The sequence below is a fragment of the Capra hircus genome, chromosome 28, assembly GCF_001704415.2.
Source record: "Capra hircus breed San Clemente chromosome 28, ASM170441v1, whole genome shotgun sequence".
NCBI lineage: Eukaryota > Metazoa > Chordata > Mammalia > Artiodactyla > Bovidae > Capra > Capra hircus.
Genome location: NC_030835.1, coordinates 17,684,349 through 17,702,500, shown reverse-complemented (window position 1 = coordinate 17,702,500; position 18,152 = coordinate 17,684,349). Strand labels below are relative to the sequence as shown.

Genomic DNA, 18,152 nt, shown 5'->3' with positions numbered 1-18,152 from the left:
TTCCTTCCAGGTTCTTCTTATCGCTCAGGGCTCAACTCAGGATCTTTCCCTTTACAAAGCAACCTGAATCTCCCCTGAAGGTCTCCAAACAGTCTACACCCCCTTTGTCTACCACACCAAGCCTGGTGTTACCAAATATCTGGTCTCCCCCCAGGCTCATTTGCCCTCCTGGGCTAGACTATGAGCTTTTGGAAACCAGGGTCTGTCTCTGATGTTTCCGAGTCCCTGGCACAAAACTGGGCATAGGGGAGATGTTTGATACACACTTCTCTGAATGGATAAGTTGATGTATGAGTGAGTAGTGATTTCCCAAATAGAAGTGGAGGTGACAATGGTAAGGGCCAGGGATCAGGGGAGAGGGAGAGCCCAGCACTGTACTGTGTTTAACCCAGCCTAGGTGAAGCTTCTAAAGGCTTTGCCGACCCGTTAAGGGTCTTGACCTCACAAGCAACACCCAGGCTGAAAGGCAAAGTACAGTCAGAGTCCGTGTGGGTCAGGATGGTGAGACTCAAGGAAAGCCAGTAACTCTGGGTGTCCCATGGGCAGACTGGTCCAAGTCAGAGATTCTCTAAATGCTTCCAGCCCTCACTCCCAGGGTAATGAAAGCTGCAACAGAGGAAGGGTGGGCATCATGCTATTACTATGTGAATTGGCATAGGCCTAGTCTCCCTGAAGCCAGGGACTCCCCCTGGGATGGGAGTCCCAGTGATTTCCAGGACATAATCCAAGTTCTTGGTCACAGTCCTGATCTTGTGACCCTACTTTAGGGGATAGCCTGGGCCCTTCTTCCTGTCAGAGTGTGAGTTCTTCCACCCAGGGAAGTTACAAAGCCAACTGAAACCAGGTGGGTGCCAGGCGCTCTTCCCACCCTGGCCATCGTCCGGTGGAAGTGAGGTGGGGTCACTGTAGGGTGAGACCCTGGAGCACCTGCTCTCCCTCCCCTCCTCCCTTCCTGGCTTGGCCTGGCCCTGACCACCCTTGAAACCAGACTCCCTCTGCCCCAGGGCCTAGAAGGTGGGTGTGAGGAGGCTGGGATTGGGGGAGAGGAGCAACTGCTCTGCCAACCCCTTACCTAGAGGGCGAGAACACCTGAGCTGGGCCCAGTCCCCCTGCCCTCCACTTGCTTCCTCCCCACCACACTCCCCCCACCCCAGTGAGCCTCCTAGGTTTGCATCAGGGTGAGACACAGAGGCATTGCCCAAGGTGTGGGCATGGTCCAGAAACCTCAGGCACTGTTTCTGCAGTATCAGGGCAGAAGAACTTGGCTGAGAGGGCCTTTGGGGCACCAACTTCCTCCTCACACTAGAGGCCAGGGGAAGTCAGACCTACCTCCCCCTCCAAGCTCCGGCCTGGTCTTAGAGAGAAGGGGACCACAGAGGAGCTCTGTGAGAGCCCCCCCTCACTCTCAGTCCTGCACTGGTTAGAGCCACTTCCAGGAGTCTGGGAAAATGGGCAATGTCAGTACCACCACCCTGTTGGTGAGGCTGCAGGGTGGCGCTGGCATGTCTTGTGGCAGAAGGGGCTCAGAAGGATGAGGGGCCGGGCTCCTCGCTGGTAGCGCTCGCAGCTGCATCTGTGTGCAGAGCCACAGATCACACCATATCCTTCCTTGACAGTCATCTTTACTCAAAGATTTGGGCCCTCCACCACCATTTTTAATGGAAACTAACAAACACCTTCTGGGGAAAAAAAGTGTGAAACTTACAAGAGCTTTCAATAGGAGAGATTTCAAAGATATTTCATTCTTGGGATAAATGCTTCAGGGGTGTTCCCCAATTCAGTGCAAGTCCACTCTCTACTCTGGTGAGAAAGTCTGAGAAATGTCAAAACAGTGCATTTTCCTTCACTGTGTGATTGTAATTTTTATGAAGAGTCATTGAGACTCTAAGACCCAAAAGAGTATCTCTGATGGAGCACGGGTTCAAATTGATGGTGCCAGATCAGCTCCTTGGAATGTCTGAACCAGAAGGGATGTTAAAGAACAAGTCGGGTCCTTCACTAACAGACAGAAACGGTCCAGAAAGGATCTCTGTGACATGTCCAAGGTCACCGAGCCCCATCTCCAGGTTTCCAACCCTACCTGCTTTGGAAACAGTTCTAGCAACCACCTAACACACCCCACCCAACCCCTGCCAAGATCCAGAGCTGCAGCTGTCCCTGCCTCCCCAGGGGCAGTGACGTCTTCTTGGATGCAGGTCTCCTGTCCATCTGTCTGTCCTTCCACAGGTGATTCCAGGACCAACTCAACCCCCAGTAAAGGTGCACATGAGTTGTCTATATCCAGCTTTTTGCACTCCCTGCCCTTGACAATTGCCTAGTCACGTTCTCTCTAGCCAGATGGTTTTGAAAGTGGTTATAACCTTATTATTGTATTTTATATTAGTCACTACTTATAGTTTGTATGAGTCAGGGTACTGGAAGAAAACAGATGGCCCACTCAGAAAGGGCTCAGCTGAAGAGAGCTTAATGGAGGGACTGTCTACAGAGGGCCGGTAAAGCACCCGTATGCTAAACACTGCAGGAAGCCATTTCCACCCATGGGTGCAGAAGGCAAGAGAGGGATGAGGCGATTGGAGCCCAGTGGGGGCCAGAGCCACGGAAGAGGGGCCACCCAGCAGAAGCACTGCCTCTGGCAGAACTTCAGTGAAGGAAAGGGAGTAGAAACGCCCCCGCCCGCTCCCCATCTTCTGCCTGGACCTCCCATGGGCCAAACCATGTGGAAGCCAGATGGCAAGGGAGCCCAGGTAAGGCAGTCCACAGAGGACATGCTCCAGGTGGAGAAGCAGAAAAGGGAGGAGGGACGCCGCGGGACAGAGAACGCCAGTGCATGGCTAATTTCTTTCTTCCGCTTACCGCTTCTGCCTGTGAAGTGCCACATCAACCACTTCTCAGTGGTTCTTGGGTGCTGCTTGCTGAGTTTTGATTGGCTAAGTATTACCTGTGGTCTGATTGGACCAAACATCCATCAAAAATGGCCAGTCACTGGAGAGTATGGTGTGAAATTGTTCTTGCACTGAAGTCATATGCTGTTAGCTTTGTTTTTCACAACTCTACAAATTCTGTCCATGGAACTGCCCCAAACCCAAGGTCCTGCCTCTCAAAAGTGCTAAAAATAGACATTTCTTCCGTTGACCTGAACAGTGGGTGAAGTTTAAAATGCCTGGACTGTACACGTTACATTCTTGCCTTTTGTGATCTACAAGGAGGTCCAGGGTAAGTAAGGCCCTGGCCCAGTCAAAGCTCTGGGCTGGAGGCAGTTATTGGGGTTCATCTCATGTGCCAGTGTCAATCACTAGATCAGTGTTCTGACAAGGATCCTGAGGTTGCATCTGGCCTCAGCAGTGCAATGGTTGATTAGTGATGTCTGCCACTGACATGGACTTGAGTGGTGGTGCAAGCGCCATCTTGGACCAAAGCAGTTACCTAGCTTGGCTCTCAGTGGAGCCTCTGTGATTTCCTCGATCAGCCTGTGACTTCACTCCCTCTCATCCTTCTCTCTTTACCTCACCATGTTGGATCACATTGAGTAAGTTCAGCCTAGGAACGCGTCCAGCTAGCTCCACCTCAAACCCCCCAGCCAGCTGACCGAGGAACCTAATCACGCTCTTCTCCACAGGCCACCACCCACGTGTACGTGACCATCGTGGATGAGAACGATAACGCGCCCGTGTTCCAGCAGCCCCACTACGAGATCTTACTGGATGAGGGCCCGGACACAGTCAACACCAGCCTCATCACCATCCAGGCCCTGGACCTAGATGAAGGGCCCAATGGCACAGTTACCTACGCCATCGTGGCAGGCAACATCATCAACACCTTTCGTATCAACAGACACACGGTCAGCAGCTGGTGGAAGGGGCCAGGAAGAGGGTCTACTGGCTAAAGGGACTGGAGGGAAGTTCAGCGAGATCGTGGGGGTGGGGGCAGAGCAAAGATGGAGTCCCGGAGGAAAACAGGACGGCAGCGTGTGCGGGAGGATGAAAAGGCTGGGATAGCAGGGGCTCCTTGTCACAGCCAGGGTGTCAGGGCCTAGCTCCTAGGGTGGCCAGAGGGCACCCCAGACCCGCCACCCATTGACCCACCGTTGTCCTTCTCCGTGTCCCACAGGGCGTCATCCGTGCTGCCAAGGAGCTGGACTATGAGATCAGCCATGGGTGCTACACCCTGCTTGTCACTGCCACGGACCAGTGCCCCCTCCTGTCACATCGCCTCACTTCTACCACCACGGTGGGTGGATGGGTGGGTGGCACACAGCCCCAGCCTGGGCAGCTCCATGGGCAAACAGGGTAGGGAAAGATCATTCAGGAGAAACACCTCCATCCACAAGCCCTGTCCTGGCCTCTGCAACTCACCCAAACTTGCACCGTGACTGTGAGATGACTGTACCTCTCTGTGGCTGCAGCTGTGAGACAGGTGGTTATGCCTGCCTTCTCCCCTTCATGGGGAGAGCACAGACTCTGCTCAAGCCACAGGCGTTCATGTTCCTGGTCTTCTACCTCCTGTGTGACTCTAGGCAAGTCACTCAAGCTCTCTGAGCTTCACTTTCCTCCTCTGTAAATGGGGGATAATATACACTGTTTCTGAGTATGGGAGGAGAAAATAAGACCAGGTAAAATGATACTAGTACAGCAATAAGTAGAAGTTCATAGCATTATTATTCATAATATTATTCTGCCCATAGAAAGACTTTGACAATAACAATAATTTATCTACATGTATAGCTTCAAAGACCCTCCCACACCCATTAACCAATACGATCCTTACATCAGCCTGGGAAGCAGAATTGTCAGGTCTAGTTTACAGATAAACAGGACTGCCTAGGGTCCGGCCCTGACTAAGCTCGCCCGTCATCTCAGGTGCTTGTGAACGTGAATGACATCAACGACAACGTGCCCACCTTCCCCAGAGACTACGAGGGGCCATTTGATGTCACTGAGGGCCAGCCAGGACCCAGAGTGTGGACCTTCCTAGCCCATGACCAAGACTCAGGCCCCAATGGGCAGGTGGAGTACAGCATCGTGGATGGAGACCCTCTGGGTGAGTGGGCCTGAGCTTGGTGATGAGGGTGGCATGACCCAGTGGGCCTTTCCCTGACCCCACTCAGGAATTGGATGAGAAAGGAGGTCTTTCTAATTGCTAATGGTAGTTTACCCCGCATTGTGTGATCTTGCACTTTCTGGGCCTCAGTTTCCCCATCCATAAGATAATGGAAATAAACTCATCCCAGGAATATGGTGCAAACACCCTGAAATCTGGGAGCAGAGGCTGATAGCCTTGGAAGGTCACAGTCTCCTTTGAGAATCTGATAGAAAACACCCTGGGTCATACCCAGAGTAAAGGCTCCAGGGAAGAGGAAAGAAGGAAAGAAAAGCATGCTTGCCCAGACCTTCAGGACCCCCCAAATGCACACCTGAGGGAGCACCCAGACTTCTCTGCACACCTCATCATCATCCCTTAATAGCCTTCACAGCTGCCTTGGCTGATCCCCTCAGTTGAAGAGCAGTGTTTGCCTGGCCAGAGCAGTTTCTCAAGATAGTTTTTACTCACTTTTGTGGAGTAGGAATCCCAAACTCAAGGGCTACTGGGGCAATACAGGAAGCATACATCGGGGGAAAGGTCTGGGCTAGAGAATAGGGAACCAGAGGGCTGTGGCAGCCAATGGTGGTCAGATTGAAATGCAGACCCGGGGGTGAGGACTTCCCGTTTTTAAAAAGAAATGATGGAAATCCAAATTGTTGTGAAATATCCTAATTTTTAATTGATTACTCAATAAATATTTATTGACCATATTTGCTGATCACATTCCAGATGCTGAGTATACATAATGGTAAAAAAAAAAAAAAAATCAGACACAAATCCCTACCTTTATAGAACATGTGTTCTGGTTGGAAGATATAGGCCATGAACATAACTGATTAAGTAGATGACTTTGTCTATTGGGAGGTGCTAAGTGCTATGGAGAAACATAAAGCCAGGAGAATGGGGAGTGCCAGGGTAATGGTATTTTTGGGCTCCAAAATCACTGCAGATGGTGACTGCAGCCATGAAATTAAAAGACGCTTACTCCTTGGAAGAAAAGTTATGACCAACCTAGATAGCATGTTGAAAAGCAGAGGCATTACTTTGCCAACAAAGGTCCGTCTAGTCAAAGCTATGATTTTTCCAGTGGTCATGTATGGATGTGAGAGTTGGACTGTGAAGAAAGCTGAGCACCAAAGAACTGATGCTTTTGAACTGTGGTATTGGAGGACTCTCGAGAGTCCCTTAGACAGCAAGGAGATCCAACCAGTCCATTCTGAAGGAGATCAGTCCTGGGATTTCTTTGGAGGGAATGATGCTGAAGCTGAAACTCCAGTACTTTGGCCACCTCATGAGAAGAGTTGACTCATTGGAAAAGACTCTGATGCTGGGAGGGATTGGAGGCAGGAGAAGGGGACGACAGAGGATGAGATGGCTGGATGGCATCACTGACTCGATGGACGTGAGTCTGAGTGAACTCTGGGAGTTGGTGATGGACGGGGAGGCCTGGTGTGCTGCGATTCATGGGGTCGCAAAGAGTCGGACACAGCTAAGCGACTGAACTGAACTGAGGGTAATGGCTACAGTTTTAGAGAGAATGCTCAAGGAAGACCTGTGTAGGGAGGTGACATTTGAGCAAAGACCTGAAGGAGGTGATGAATGGGTCATGTGGATATCCAGGGCAGAGCATGGGAGACAGAGAGAGCAGCAAGTGTAAAGGCTCTCAGGTTGGGGTGTGCCTGGCTTATTCACAGAGGAGCAAAAAGGCCCAGTGATGGGCATGAAGCCAGCAAGGGAAAGAGTAGGAAGAGATGAGATCAGAGAGGTAACAGAGCCAGATGTTGTTGGGTCCTGCAGGCCATTGTGAGGACTTGTCTTCTTCTCCAAGTGATGTGGGAAGCAGAAGAGAGCTTTGAGCACCAGAGGGATATGATTTGACCTGAATTTCAATAGGAGCACTCCAGTTCCTGAGCTCAGAACAGAGGAAAGAGGTTAAGGAATGACTGATACGAGCCGCTTGCAGTCACTCGGGCTAGAGATGTGAAGCTAGAACCAGGGAGGCGGCGTTGGAGATGGTGCGAACTCTAGTATATTTCATAGACAGCCAACAGGATGTGAGATGTAACTCAAGGACAACACTAAGAGTGGGGCCTGAGCAACTGTGCTCTCAGCAGATGGGAAGACTGAAGGAGGAGCAGGGAAAGTGGGTTGGGGGAATGGGAAAGGTGAGGTTAGGTTTGAGATGTCAGATTGTTGTTCAGTTGCTAAGTCATGTCCGACTTTGTGACCCCATGGACTATACCACAACAGGCTTCCCTGTCCTTCACCACCTCCCGGAATTTGCTAAAACTCATGTCTATTGAGTGAGTGATGCCATCCAGCCATCTCATCCTCTGTTGCCCCCTTCTCCTCCTGCCCTCAATCTTTCTCAGCATCAGGGTCTTTTCCAGTGAGTTGGCTCTGTGCAGCAGGTGGCCCAAGTATTGGAGCTTCAGCATCAGTCCTCCCAATGAATATTAAGCATTAATTTCCTTTAGGATTGACTGGTTTGATCTCCTTGCTGTCCAAGGGACTCTCAAGAGTCTTCTCCAGTACCACAGTTCGAAAACATCAGTTCTTTGGTGCTTAGCCTTCTTTATGGTCCAACTCTCACATCTGCACATAACTACTGGAAAAACCATAGCTTTGAGTATACGGACCTTTGTCAGCAAAGTGATATCTATGCTTTTGAGTATGCTGTCTAGGTTTATCATTTCTTTGCCCTTTCTTCCAAGGAGCAAACGTCTTTTAATTTCATGTCTGTAGTCACTGTCCACAGTGATTTTGGAGCCCAAGAAAATAAAGTTTCTCACTGTTTCTATTGTTTCCCCATCTATTTGCCATGAAGTGATGGGACTGAATACCATGATCTTAGTTTTTTGAATGCTGAGTTTTAAGTCAGCTTTTTCACTCTTCTCTTTCACCTTCATCAAGAAGCTCTTTAGTTCCTCTTCGCCTTCTGCCATTAAAGTAGTATCATCTGCATATCTGTGGTTGTCGATATTTCTTCCAGCAATCTTGATTACAGTTTGTGATAAATCCAGGCTGGCATTTCGCATGATATAGTCTGCATATAAGTTAAATAAGCAGGGTGACAGTATACAGCCTTGACATACTCCATTCCCAATTTTGAATCAGTCCATTGTTCCATGTCCAGTTCTAACTGTTGCTTCTTGTCCTGCATACAGGTTTCTCAGGAGACAGGTTGGGTGGTTTGGTATTCCCATCTCTCTAAGAATTTTCCACAGTTTGTTGTGATCCAGACAATCAAAGGCTTTAGTCTTTTTCTGGAATTTTCTTTTTATATGATCCAATGGATGTTGGCAATTTGATACCTGGTTCCTCTGCCTTTTCTAAATCCAGCTTGTATATCTGGAAGTTCTCAGTTCACATACTGCTGAAACCTAGCTTGAGAGATTTTGAGCATAATCTTCCTAGCATGTGAAATAAGTACAATTGTACGATAATTTGAACATTCTTTGGCATTACATTTCTTTGGGATTACAATGAAAACTGATCTTTTCCAGTCCTATGGCCACTACTGAGCTTTCCAGATTTGCTGGCATATTGAGTACAGCACTTTCACAGCATTAACTTTTAGGGTTTAAAATAGCTCAGCTGGAGTTCCACCACTTCCACTAGCTTTGTTTGTAGTAAATGCTCCTAAGGCCCACTTGACTTCACACTCTAGGATGTCTGGCTCTAGGTGAGTGACCACACCATCATGTTTATCCGGGTCATTAAGACCTTTTTTATACAGTTTTTTGAAATAGCTCAACTGGAATTCCATCACCTCCACTAGCTTTGCTCATAGTGATGCTTCCTAAGGCCCACTTGACTTCACATTCCAGGATGTCTGGCGCTAGGTGAGTGATTGCACCATTGTGATTATCTGGGTCATGAAGATCTTTTTTGTACAGTTCTTCTGTGTATTCTTGCAACCTCTTCTTAATAGCTTCTGCTTCTGTTAGATCCATACCATATGTCCTTTATTGAGCCCATCTTTGCATGAAATGTTCCCTTGGTATCTCTAATTTTCTTGAAGAGATGTCTTGTCTTTCCCATTCTATTGTTTTCCTCTCTTTCTTTGTATTGATGGCTGAGGAAGGCTTTCTTATCTCTCCTTGCTATTCTTTGGAACTCTGCATTCAGATGCTTATATCTTTCCTTTTCTCCTTTGCTTTTCGCTTTTTCTTTCACAGCTATTTATAAGGCCTCCCCAGACAGCCATTTTGCTTTTTTGCATTTCTTTTCCATGGGGATGGTCTTGATCCCTGTCTCCTGCACAGTGTCATGAACCTCCATCCATAGTTCATCAGACACTGTCTATCAGATCTAGTCCCTTAAATCTATTTCTCACTTCCACTGTATAATCATAAGGAATTTGATTTAGGTCATACCTGAATGGTCTAGTGGTTTCCCCACTTTCTTCCATTTAAGTCTGAATTTTGCAATAAGGAGTTCATGATCTGAGGCACAGTCAGCTCCCGGTCTTGTTTTTGCTAACTGTATAGAGCTTTTCCATCTTTGGCTGCAAAGAATATAATCAATCTGATTTTGGTGTTGACCATCTGGTGATGTCCATGTGTAGAGTCTTCTCTTGTGTTGTTGGAAGAGGGTGTTTGCTATGACCAGTACGTTCTCTTGGCAAAACTCTATTTAGCCCTTGCCCTGCTTCATTCTGTACTCCAAGGCCAAATTTGCCTGTTACTCCAGGTGTTTCTTGACTTCCTACTTTTGCATTCCCTTCCTACTTTTCCAGTCCCCTCTAATGAAAAGGACATCTTTTTTGGGTGTTAGTTCTAAAAGATCTTGTAGGTTTTCATAGAACTGTTCACCTTCAGCTTCTTCAGCGTTACTGGTCAGGGCATAGACTTCAATTACCGTGATATTGTATGGTTTGCCTTGGAAATGAACAGAGATCATTCTGTCGTTTTTGAGATTGCATCCAAGTACTGCATTTTGGACTCTTTTGTTGACCATGATGGCTACTCCATTTCTTCTAAGGGATTCCTGGCCACAGTAGTAGATATAATGGTCATCTGAGTTAAATTCACCCATTCCAGTCCATCTTAGTTCACTGATTCCTAGAATGTCGACGTTCACTCTTGCCATCTCCTGTTTGACCACTTCCAATTTGCCTTGATTCATGGACCTAACATTCCAGGTTCCTATGCGATATTGCTCTTTATAGCATCAGACCTTGCTTCTCTCACCAGTCACATCCCCATCTGGGTGTTGTTTTTGCTTTGGCTCCATCCCTTCATTCTTTCTGGAGTTATTTCTTCACTGATCTCCAGTGAAGAAATTGGGCACCTACCGACCTGGGGAGTTCATCTTTCAGTGTCCTATCTTTTTGCCTTTTCATACTGTTCATGGGGTTCTCAAGGCAAGAATACTGAAGTGGTTTGCCATTCCCTTCTCCAGTGGACCACATTCTGTCAGACCTCTCCACCGTGACCCATCCATCTTGGGTAGCCCCACACGGCATGGCTTAGTTTCATTGAGTTAGACAAGGCTATGGTCCGTGTGATTAGATTCGCTAGTTGTCTGTGATTGTGGTTTCAGTGTGTCTGCCCTCTGATGCCCTCTCTCAGCACCTACCATCTTACTTGGGTTTCTCTTACCTTTATGTGCAAATGGAATTCCAGTTGAGCTATTTCAAATCCTAGAAGATGATGCTGTGAAAGTGCTACCCTCAGTATGTCAGCAAATTTGGAACACTCAGCAGTGGCCACAGGACTGGAAAAGGTCAGTTTTCATTCCAATCCCAAAGAAAGGCAATGCCAAAGAAAGCTCAAACTACCACACAATTGCATTCATCTCATAAGCTAGTAAAGTAATGCTCAAAATTCTCCAAGCCAGGCTTCAGCAATACGTGAACCGTGAACTTCCAGATGTTCAAGCTGGGTTTAGAAAAGGCAGAGGAACCAGAGATTAAATTGCCAACATCTGATAGATCATCGAAAAAGCGAGAGAGTTCCAGAAAAACATCTCTTTCTGCTTTATTGACTCTGCCAAAGCCTTTGACTGTGTGGATCACAATAAACTGTGGAAAATTCTGAAAGATATGGGAATACCAGACTACCTGACCTGCCTCTTAAGAAACCTGTATGCAGGTCAGGAAGCAACAATTAGAACTGGACATGGAACAACAGACTGGTTCCAAATGGGAAAAGGAGTACGTCAAAGCTGTATCTTGTCATCCTGCTTATTTAACTTATATGCAGAGTACATCATTAGAAGTGCTGGGCTGGAAGAAGCACAAGCTGGAATTAAGATTGCCAGGAGAAATATCAATAACCTCAGATATGCAGGTGACACCACCCTTATGGCAGAAAGTGAAGAAGAACTAAAGAGCCTCTTGATGAAAGTATAAGAGGAGAGAGAAAAAGTTGGCTTAAAGCTCAACATTCAGAAAACGAAGATCATGGCATCTGGTCTCATCACTTCATGGCAAATAGATGGGGAAACAGTGGCTGACTTTATTTTTTAGGGGTTCCATAATCACTGCAGATGGTGACTGCAGCCATGAAATTAAAAGACGCTTACTCCTTGGAAGGAAAGTTATGACCAACCTAGACAGCATATTAAAAAGCAAGAGACATTACTTTGTCAACAAAGGTTCATCTAGTCAAGGCTATGGTTTTTCCTGTGGTCATGTATGGATGTGAGAGTTGGACTATAAGGAAAGCTGAATGCCGAAGAATTGATGCTTTTGAACTGTGGTGTTGGAGAAGACTCTTGAGAGTCCCTTGGACTGCAAGAAGATCCAACCAGTCCATCCTAAAGGAGATCAGTCCTAGGTGTTCATTGGAAAGACTGATATTGAAGCTGAAACTCCAGTACTTTGGCCACCTGATGCGAAGAGCTGACTCATTTGAAAAGACCCTGATGCTGGGAGGGATTAGGGGCAGGAGGAGAAGGGGACAACAGAAGATGAGATGGTTGGATGGCATCACCGACTGAATAGACATGAATTTGGGTAAACTCCAGGAGTTGGGATGGACAGGGAAGCCTGGTTTGCTGTGGTTCATGGGGTCGCAAAGAGTCAGGCATAACTGAGAGACTGAACTGAACTGAGCTGATTCAGTTATTTGTGTATTCTTGCCATCTCTTCTTAATCTCTTCTGCTTCTGTGAAGTCCTTGCCATTTCTGTCCTTTATTGTGCCCATCTTTGCATGAAGTGTTCCCTTGGTATCTCCAGTTTTCTTGGAGAGATCTCTAGTCTTTTCTGTTCTGTTGTTTTCCTCTATTTCTCTTCATTATTCACTTAAGAAGGCTTTCTATCTCTCCTTGATATTCTCTGGGAATCTGCATTCAGTTGGGTATATCTCTCTTTCTCCTTTGCCTTTCACTTCTCTTCTTTTCTCAGGTATTTGTAAGGCCTCCTCACACAGCCACTTTGCCTTCTTGCATTTCTTGTTCTTGGGGATGGATTTGGTTACCACCCTCTGTACACTGTCATGAACTTCTATCCATGGTTTTTCAGGCACTCTGTCTACCAGATCTAATCCCTTGAATCTATTTGTCACCTCCACTGTATAATCATAAGGGATTTGATTTAGATCATACCTGAATGGCCTAAAGGTTTTCCCTATTTTTTTCCAAGTTGAACCTGAATTTTGCAGTAAGGAGCTGATGATCTGAATCACAGTCAGCTCCAGGTCTTTTTTTTTTTTTTTTTTTTTTTTTGCTAACTCTGTAGAGCTTCTCCATCTTTGGCTGCAAAGAATATAATCAATCTGATTTTGGTATTGACTATCTGGTGATGTCCATGTGTAGAGTTATCTCTTGTGTTGTTAGAAGAGGGTTTTTGCTATGACCAGTGCATTCTCTTGGCAAAACTCTCTTAACCTTTGCCCTGCTTCATTTTGTACTCTAAGGCCAAACTTGCCTGTTACTCCAGGTATGTCTTGACTTCCTACTTTTGCATTCCAGTCCCCTATGATGAAAAGGGCATCTTTTTTTGGTGTTAATTCTAGAAGGTCTTGTAGGTCTTCACAGAACAGTTCAACTTCATCTTCTTTGATGTTAGTGGTTGGGGCATAGACTTGGATTACTGTGATACTGAATGGTTTGCTTTGGAAACAAACAGATCATTCTGTTGTTTTTGAGATTGCATCCAAGTACTGAATTTCAGACTCGTGTTGACTCTGTGGGCTACTCCATTTCTTCTAAAGGATTCTTGCCCACAGTAGCAGGTATAATGTCAGATAGGGCTTGGGTATACAAACCAGGAGTTCAGGAAAGAAGTCTGCTGTTGAGAGAGGTATTTGGGAGTAGTCACCCCAGAGATAAATGAAGGTATGAAATGAGAGGAGTGCATTGAGATGGCTGACATAGGAGAATAGAGCCTGGGATGAATTTTTAATTAAGAGACCATAAAAGCAAATCTACTTCTGTAGGGCCAGACTTGGAGCCCCTCTGTCCAGAGCTTGTGATGGGTCACTCCGTTCTGATATGTCACTCTGTCATGTCCCAAAAAGTCCTTTGTCTGGCCAAGCACTGTGCCTTCCTGCTTTGCAGCCAGCAGAGCCTGGGCCTCTCTCTGCTATTGCCACACACAGAGGTGCTGTTACTTAACAGGAGTCCTGCTCCTGTTCAGGAGGCTGCCAGAGCCTGCTTGACAGGTGGGTGTTGGGTGGGCAGCTGCGCCCCCTCCCAGGCAGGGGCCCTCTCTGCACCCACCTCTAGGGTGCAGGGCTCACACACATGGCCAGCAAACTGTTCCCTGGGGCCAGCCCAGGAACTTGGGGCCTCATGGAGGCAGGCCAAGAGTAGACATTCAGAGCCCAAAGATAACTTGGGGGCATCACTGAACACAGCCCCCACTCCAGAGGAGGTGAGCAGAGGCTGGGAGGGGTGGGGAGGCTGACAGTGCCCTGCTGGAGCAGCTGGCACAGGTCACGACATCCCCTCCCCATCTCTCGCCTCACCTCTGGGTTCACTGACACCGTGTTGGTAAATCGGGGGGTGGGGTGCTATTTTATGCAGAGAGCAGGTTTAGCGACACTGTGGGTGAAGGGATGCTCTCCAGGCCACCGAGCTTCAAGGTCACCTTCCCACCACTGCAGTCTGAGCGTGGAGGGGGCTCCTGCTGGGGGGAGACTGGAGGCTGCCTGAGCTCTTCGAGCCCCACTAAGCTGCAAGGAGACACGTGGTCAAAGAGCACTTGGGAAACAGGCCATATCACTTGTGCCTCTGCCACCAGCCCCAGCCTTCTCAGAACCTGCATCTACCCCTTGTGGTAGGTCCACTCCTGGGACCCCTTTCATACATCTTCATCTTCTGTGTAAGCCCCCAGCTTCTTCACAGGGGTGCCTGGGCTCCCTTTCAGGGTTCCCCTAATGATATAAAGAGCTGCCGTGGGTCCAACACACACAGGGTGAACTGGGCCTTGTCCAGCACCAGCACCACCCTGCAATGGCATGTCCTTATTAGCCCATTTTTCAGATGAGAACATGAAGGCGAGATTTAATCGTGTGCCCAAGGGCACATAGGAGTGAGTCAGCATGCATACCTGGATATGACTGTTGGAAAGCCTCTGCTTTTAAACCTCTGTCTCCAGAAGCAGTGGAGTGATGGGGAGTTCAGGCCCCAGGGCAAGCTCTGAGGAGGGCAGCTTGCAGTGTGGGGGGCCTTTGACCTGCCCACTGCCTCACTGAGTTCCCCTCGTGCGGCTCTAGCTTGGGCCCAGCGCCCATCACCTCAAGCCTGCTCCCCTGAGCTTCAGAACCTCTTCCCTTTCTTCCAGGGGATTGCTGTCTTTGGAAAGAAGGCAGCTGGCCATCTGCTCGCACATGGCCAGGGGCTGAGACAGGGCTGGGAAACCCCTATAAAGGGAATCCCCAGTCCTCTGGAGACCTCGGACTATCAGGCTCAGGAAATCCTGCTTCAAGCAGCTTCTGCCCCCTAAGCAGGGTGTAGCCCATAGGGCCACTGGGAGCGGAAGGGCTGGTGGGAACTCCCAGCTGCAGGTGGGCCTCAGACGGGCTGTTTTGGTGAATCAGAGCAGTGGGAGCTGGGGGCAGAGAGTTATGAGGTAGGATGTGGAGGAGCACGCAGAGCAAAGTGTTGGGAAGCTTGGGCCTCTGTCCTTACCGCACCCTGAGGCTGTGTGTCTGAACAAGTCAGTGCCCCACCCTGAGCCTCTGCCCCTAAATGTCAAAAGGGAAAGTGAAGGAAGTAACTTTCTCCCTGTCCCCATTTCCTGGGGGAGTGCATGGAGAGGAGCCCCTCTTCCTCACGGTCTCTGCTGCTCCTCCCTTGTTCATCTTCTCTCACTGTCAGCCCCCTGAGCGCTCCCATCCAGCTGGGACCCCACTCATGCCCCTGGCATTCCCCCACCCTGCTCTTCTCCTCCCCTCCCTCCCTGATCTGACCCCTCCCACTCTGGCCAGCTCTGAGTGCTCCGTCCGGTGTGCAGTGAGCTGAGATGCAGAGCACTGGGTTTGAGTCCGGGTGCTGTTGTTAACTTGCAGTGGGAGCTTGAACCAACCATCAGCCTTCTTTCCCATTTCATTTGCCAAAGGACACCGGATGGTGTCTGAGGTCTCTTCCCATTCAGAGCCTGAGAATCTGAGGTTCTTACTCTAGGCATTTCCAGACATCTGGCCCCTCAGCCAGGCCAAGACAAGGACTGAGGCCACAGGGCCAGCTGAGGGTCCTCAGAAACCTCAGAGAAAGGAAGTCAGGGCCAGCCAGGGCCTGAGGGGTGGCCACAGGCCCGGGAGAACCCTGGCTGCGCGCCACCTGGCTCAGTACCAGGGCTGAATGGAAGGCAGCTGGGGGCTTCCCTGTCCTCAGTCCCTCCCACTCCATCCTCCCTGGTGCCTCACCACTGGCAGGGTGCTCCTCTGTGGTCAGCTTTGCCCTTCCCCAATATCCTGTTTTGCAAGATGAGCTATCTGGAAAGAATAGCATATTACGAAGTTTCCGATACCTTCATTCATTGATTTCTGATCAAGGGTGGAGAGAAAGTGGATGCCTGTGTAGAAAGGGAGCCCCCACTTTTTCAACATAACCATCATACCCCAGGTGGTCAGGGCTGCCAGGGCCTGAGTGGCCCCTGTCTGCTTGTACCCTAGCAGTTATCTGCTCCCTCCGCCTACATGTCCCAGCCTTTGGCAGGTCCTGAAGCTGGGGGCGCTGGAGGCCCCTTGCCTTGACCCGTAAGGCTCACTGGAGGAAGCGGAAAGAGGCCTGGGCTCCCCACCACTCCCAGCCACTCTCTGCTGACTCCAGCCTCTCCTGGGCGACACCCAGGGGAGTTTCTGATCTCTCCCGTGGAGGGGGTGCTGCGGGTCCGGAAGGATGTGGAGCTGGACCGGGAGGCCATTGCTTTCTACAACCTGACCGTCTGTGCCCGAGACAGAGGCGTGCCCCCACTCAGCTCCACGGTGAGTCTGGGGGCCCTGCTCCACTGGCTTCACCTCCCCACCCCCAAATTCTCCGCAGAGACTCCTCTAAACACTGCCACCCTCAGGCCCAGAGCGGCCTCAGGCTGCCCTAGAGCCAGTCCAGGCCCTCAGGGCCCCTAACAGACCTGCGAGTCCTTGGGCTCACCCGTGGTGGCCGCTCGGCGCTCCTGGGGGAGACTTTGCCGTCAGCCAGGCCTCTGCACCCATCTCTCTGCTGTTTGCCTCCTGCCTCTGCCTCTGTACCTTCCTGCCTCCCTCTCATCCTCACTGGCAACTGCTTAACCCCTGTGTCATCACCTCCCTGTCTTCCTCTTTCTTCCCCGTGGCCAGATGCGCCTCTCCCTCTTCAGGGGCCCCCGCTTTGCCATCTTGCCCCACTGCCCCCACCTCCGCTGTCTCCTTGGCCACCGTGTCCACCGTCCCTTTCTCTTCCTCCTCTCCCTCCCTCCATCTCCCCCAGGCCCCCTTCTCTCCTGGTCCTCCTCCTTCACCTCCTCCTCCCCCTTGACCTGCCTCAGATGCTGGTGGGGATCCGGGTGCTGGACATTAACGACAATGACCCTGTGCTGCTCAACCTGCCCATGAACGTCACCATCAGTGAGAACAGCCCCGTCTCCAGCTTCGTTGCTCATATCCTGGCCAGCGACGCTGACAGCGGGTGCAACGCCCTCCTCACCTTCAACATCACTGCAGGCAATCGAGAGCGGGCCTTCTCCATCAATGCCACGGTAGGGCCAAGTCTGACCCCAGGGAAGCCCCCAGGATTTTTGCTAAAAGAGAGGACCTTGCCCTAGGGGCTTTTCTACTCTACTGTCTGGGTTTCTGCTGGTTCCACTTACTCCTCAAGTCTCTGCCCTCCATTGGCACTTGGGGGTCTCTGGAAAGCTTGGAATCTTGGATTCCTAAGTGAGCCACTTCTGGGACCCCCATCACCCCAAGGCTTGTCACGTGCAGGGATGGGACCAGAGCTTTGGTGCCCCTTGTTTGCATCAGAGTGCACCAAAGAGTCCTCACGTGGCCTCTTGGAGTGTTACTAGCTGCTGACCGTGTGGAATCCTCCAAAGGACCATCCCTTTCAGGAAGGGGGGCACTCTTGTCCTAGCAGGACCCTGCTCACCCACTGTGGTTGTCCAGACCGTATCTTTAGCGATTTAGGGAGGTCATCCACAGTCACTCCTGCAGGCAGAGCAGTTGGGCCTCGGTGAGCCAGAGCCCAAAGTGGGGGACAAGTTACCCCTCAACTCACCAGTCTCTACATCCCAGACAGGGATCATCACAGTGAACCGGCCCCTGGACCGCGAGCAGATCCCAGAATACAGGCTGACCATCTCCGTGAAGGACAACCCAGAGAACCCACGCATAGCCAGGAGGGTGAGACTGCAGGGGATGGGGTGGGGGAGGGGCACGGCTCTGCTGGATTTATCCAGGTGGCATGGCCCGGGCTTAGATGCACTGCAGTTACAGTAAGCAAGTGCTCAGTTCAAATCCCATTTCTGCCTATCAGTGGGTGTGTGGCTTTGGCAAGTCAGTTTTCCTTAGCCTCTACTTTCTCTTCTGCTAAATGGACACACACCAAAATCACGGCCTTGAAGGAGCCAGTATCTGTAAAGTCCTTGGCACAGTGCCTGGCACATGGCAAACACTCAGTAAACACCAGCTATCATCTTTTC

At 49.8% G+C, this 18,152-nt stretch overlaps 1 protein-coding gene across 1 annotated transcript in view; it reads left to right on the top strand.

Moving 5' to 3' along the window:
* CDH23 (cadherin related 23) overlaps positions 1-18,152 on the top strand; it is a 431,691-nt gene that overhangs the window by 387,618 nt on the left and 25,921 nt on the right. The window contains exons 38-43 of the mRNA XM_018042178.1: positions 3,617-3,838; positions 4,108-4,227; positions 4,857-5,037; positions 16,328-16,461; positions 17,001-17,210; positions 17,746-17,853. Of these exons, the coding sequence (XP_017897667.1) occupies positions 3,617-3,838; positions 4,108-4,227; positions 4,857-5,037; positions 16,328-16,461; positions 17,001-17,210; positions 17,746-17,853 (975 nt within the window). The remainder of the gene's footprint in view (positions 1-3,616; positions 3,839-4,107; positions 4,228-4,856; positions 5,038-16,327; positions 16,462-17,000; positions 17,211-17,745; positions 17,854-18,152) is intronic.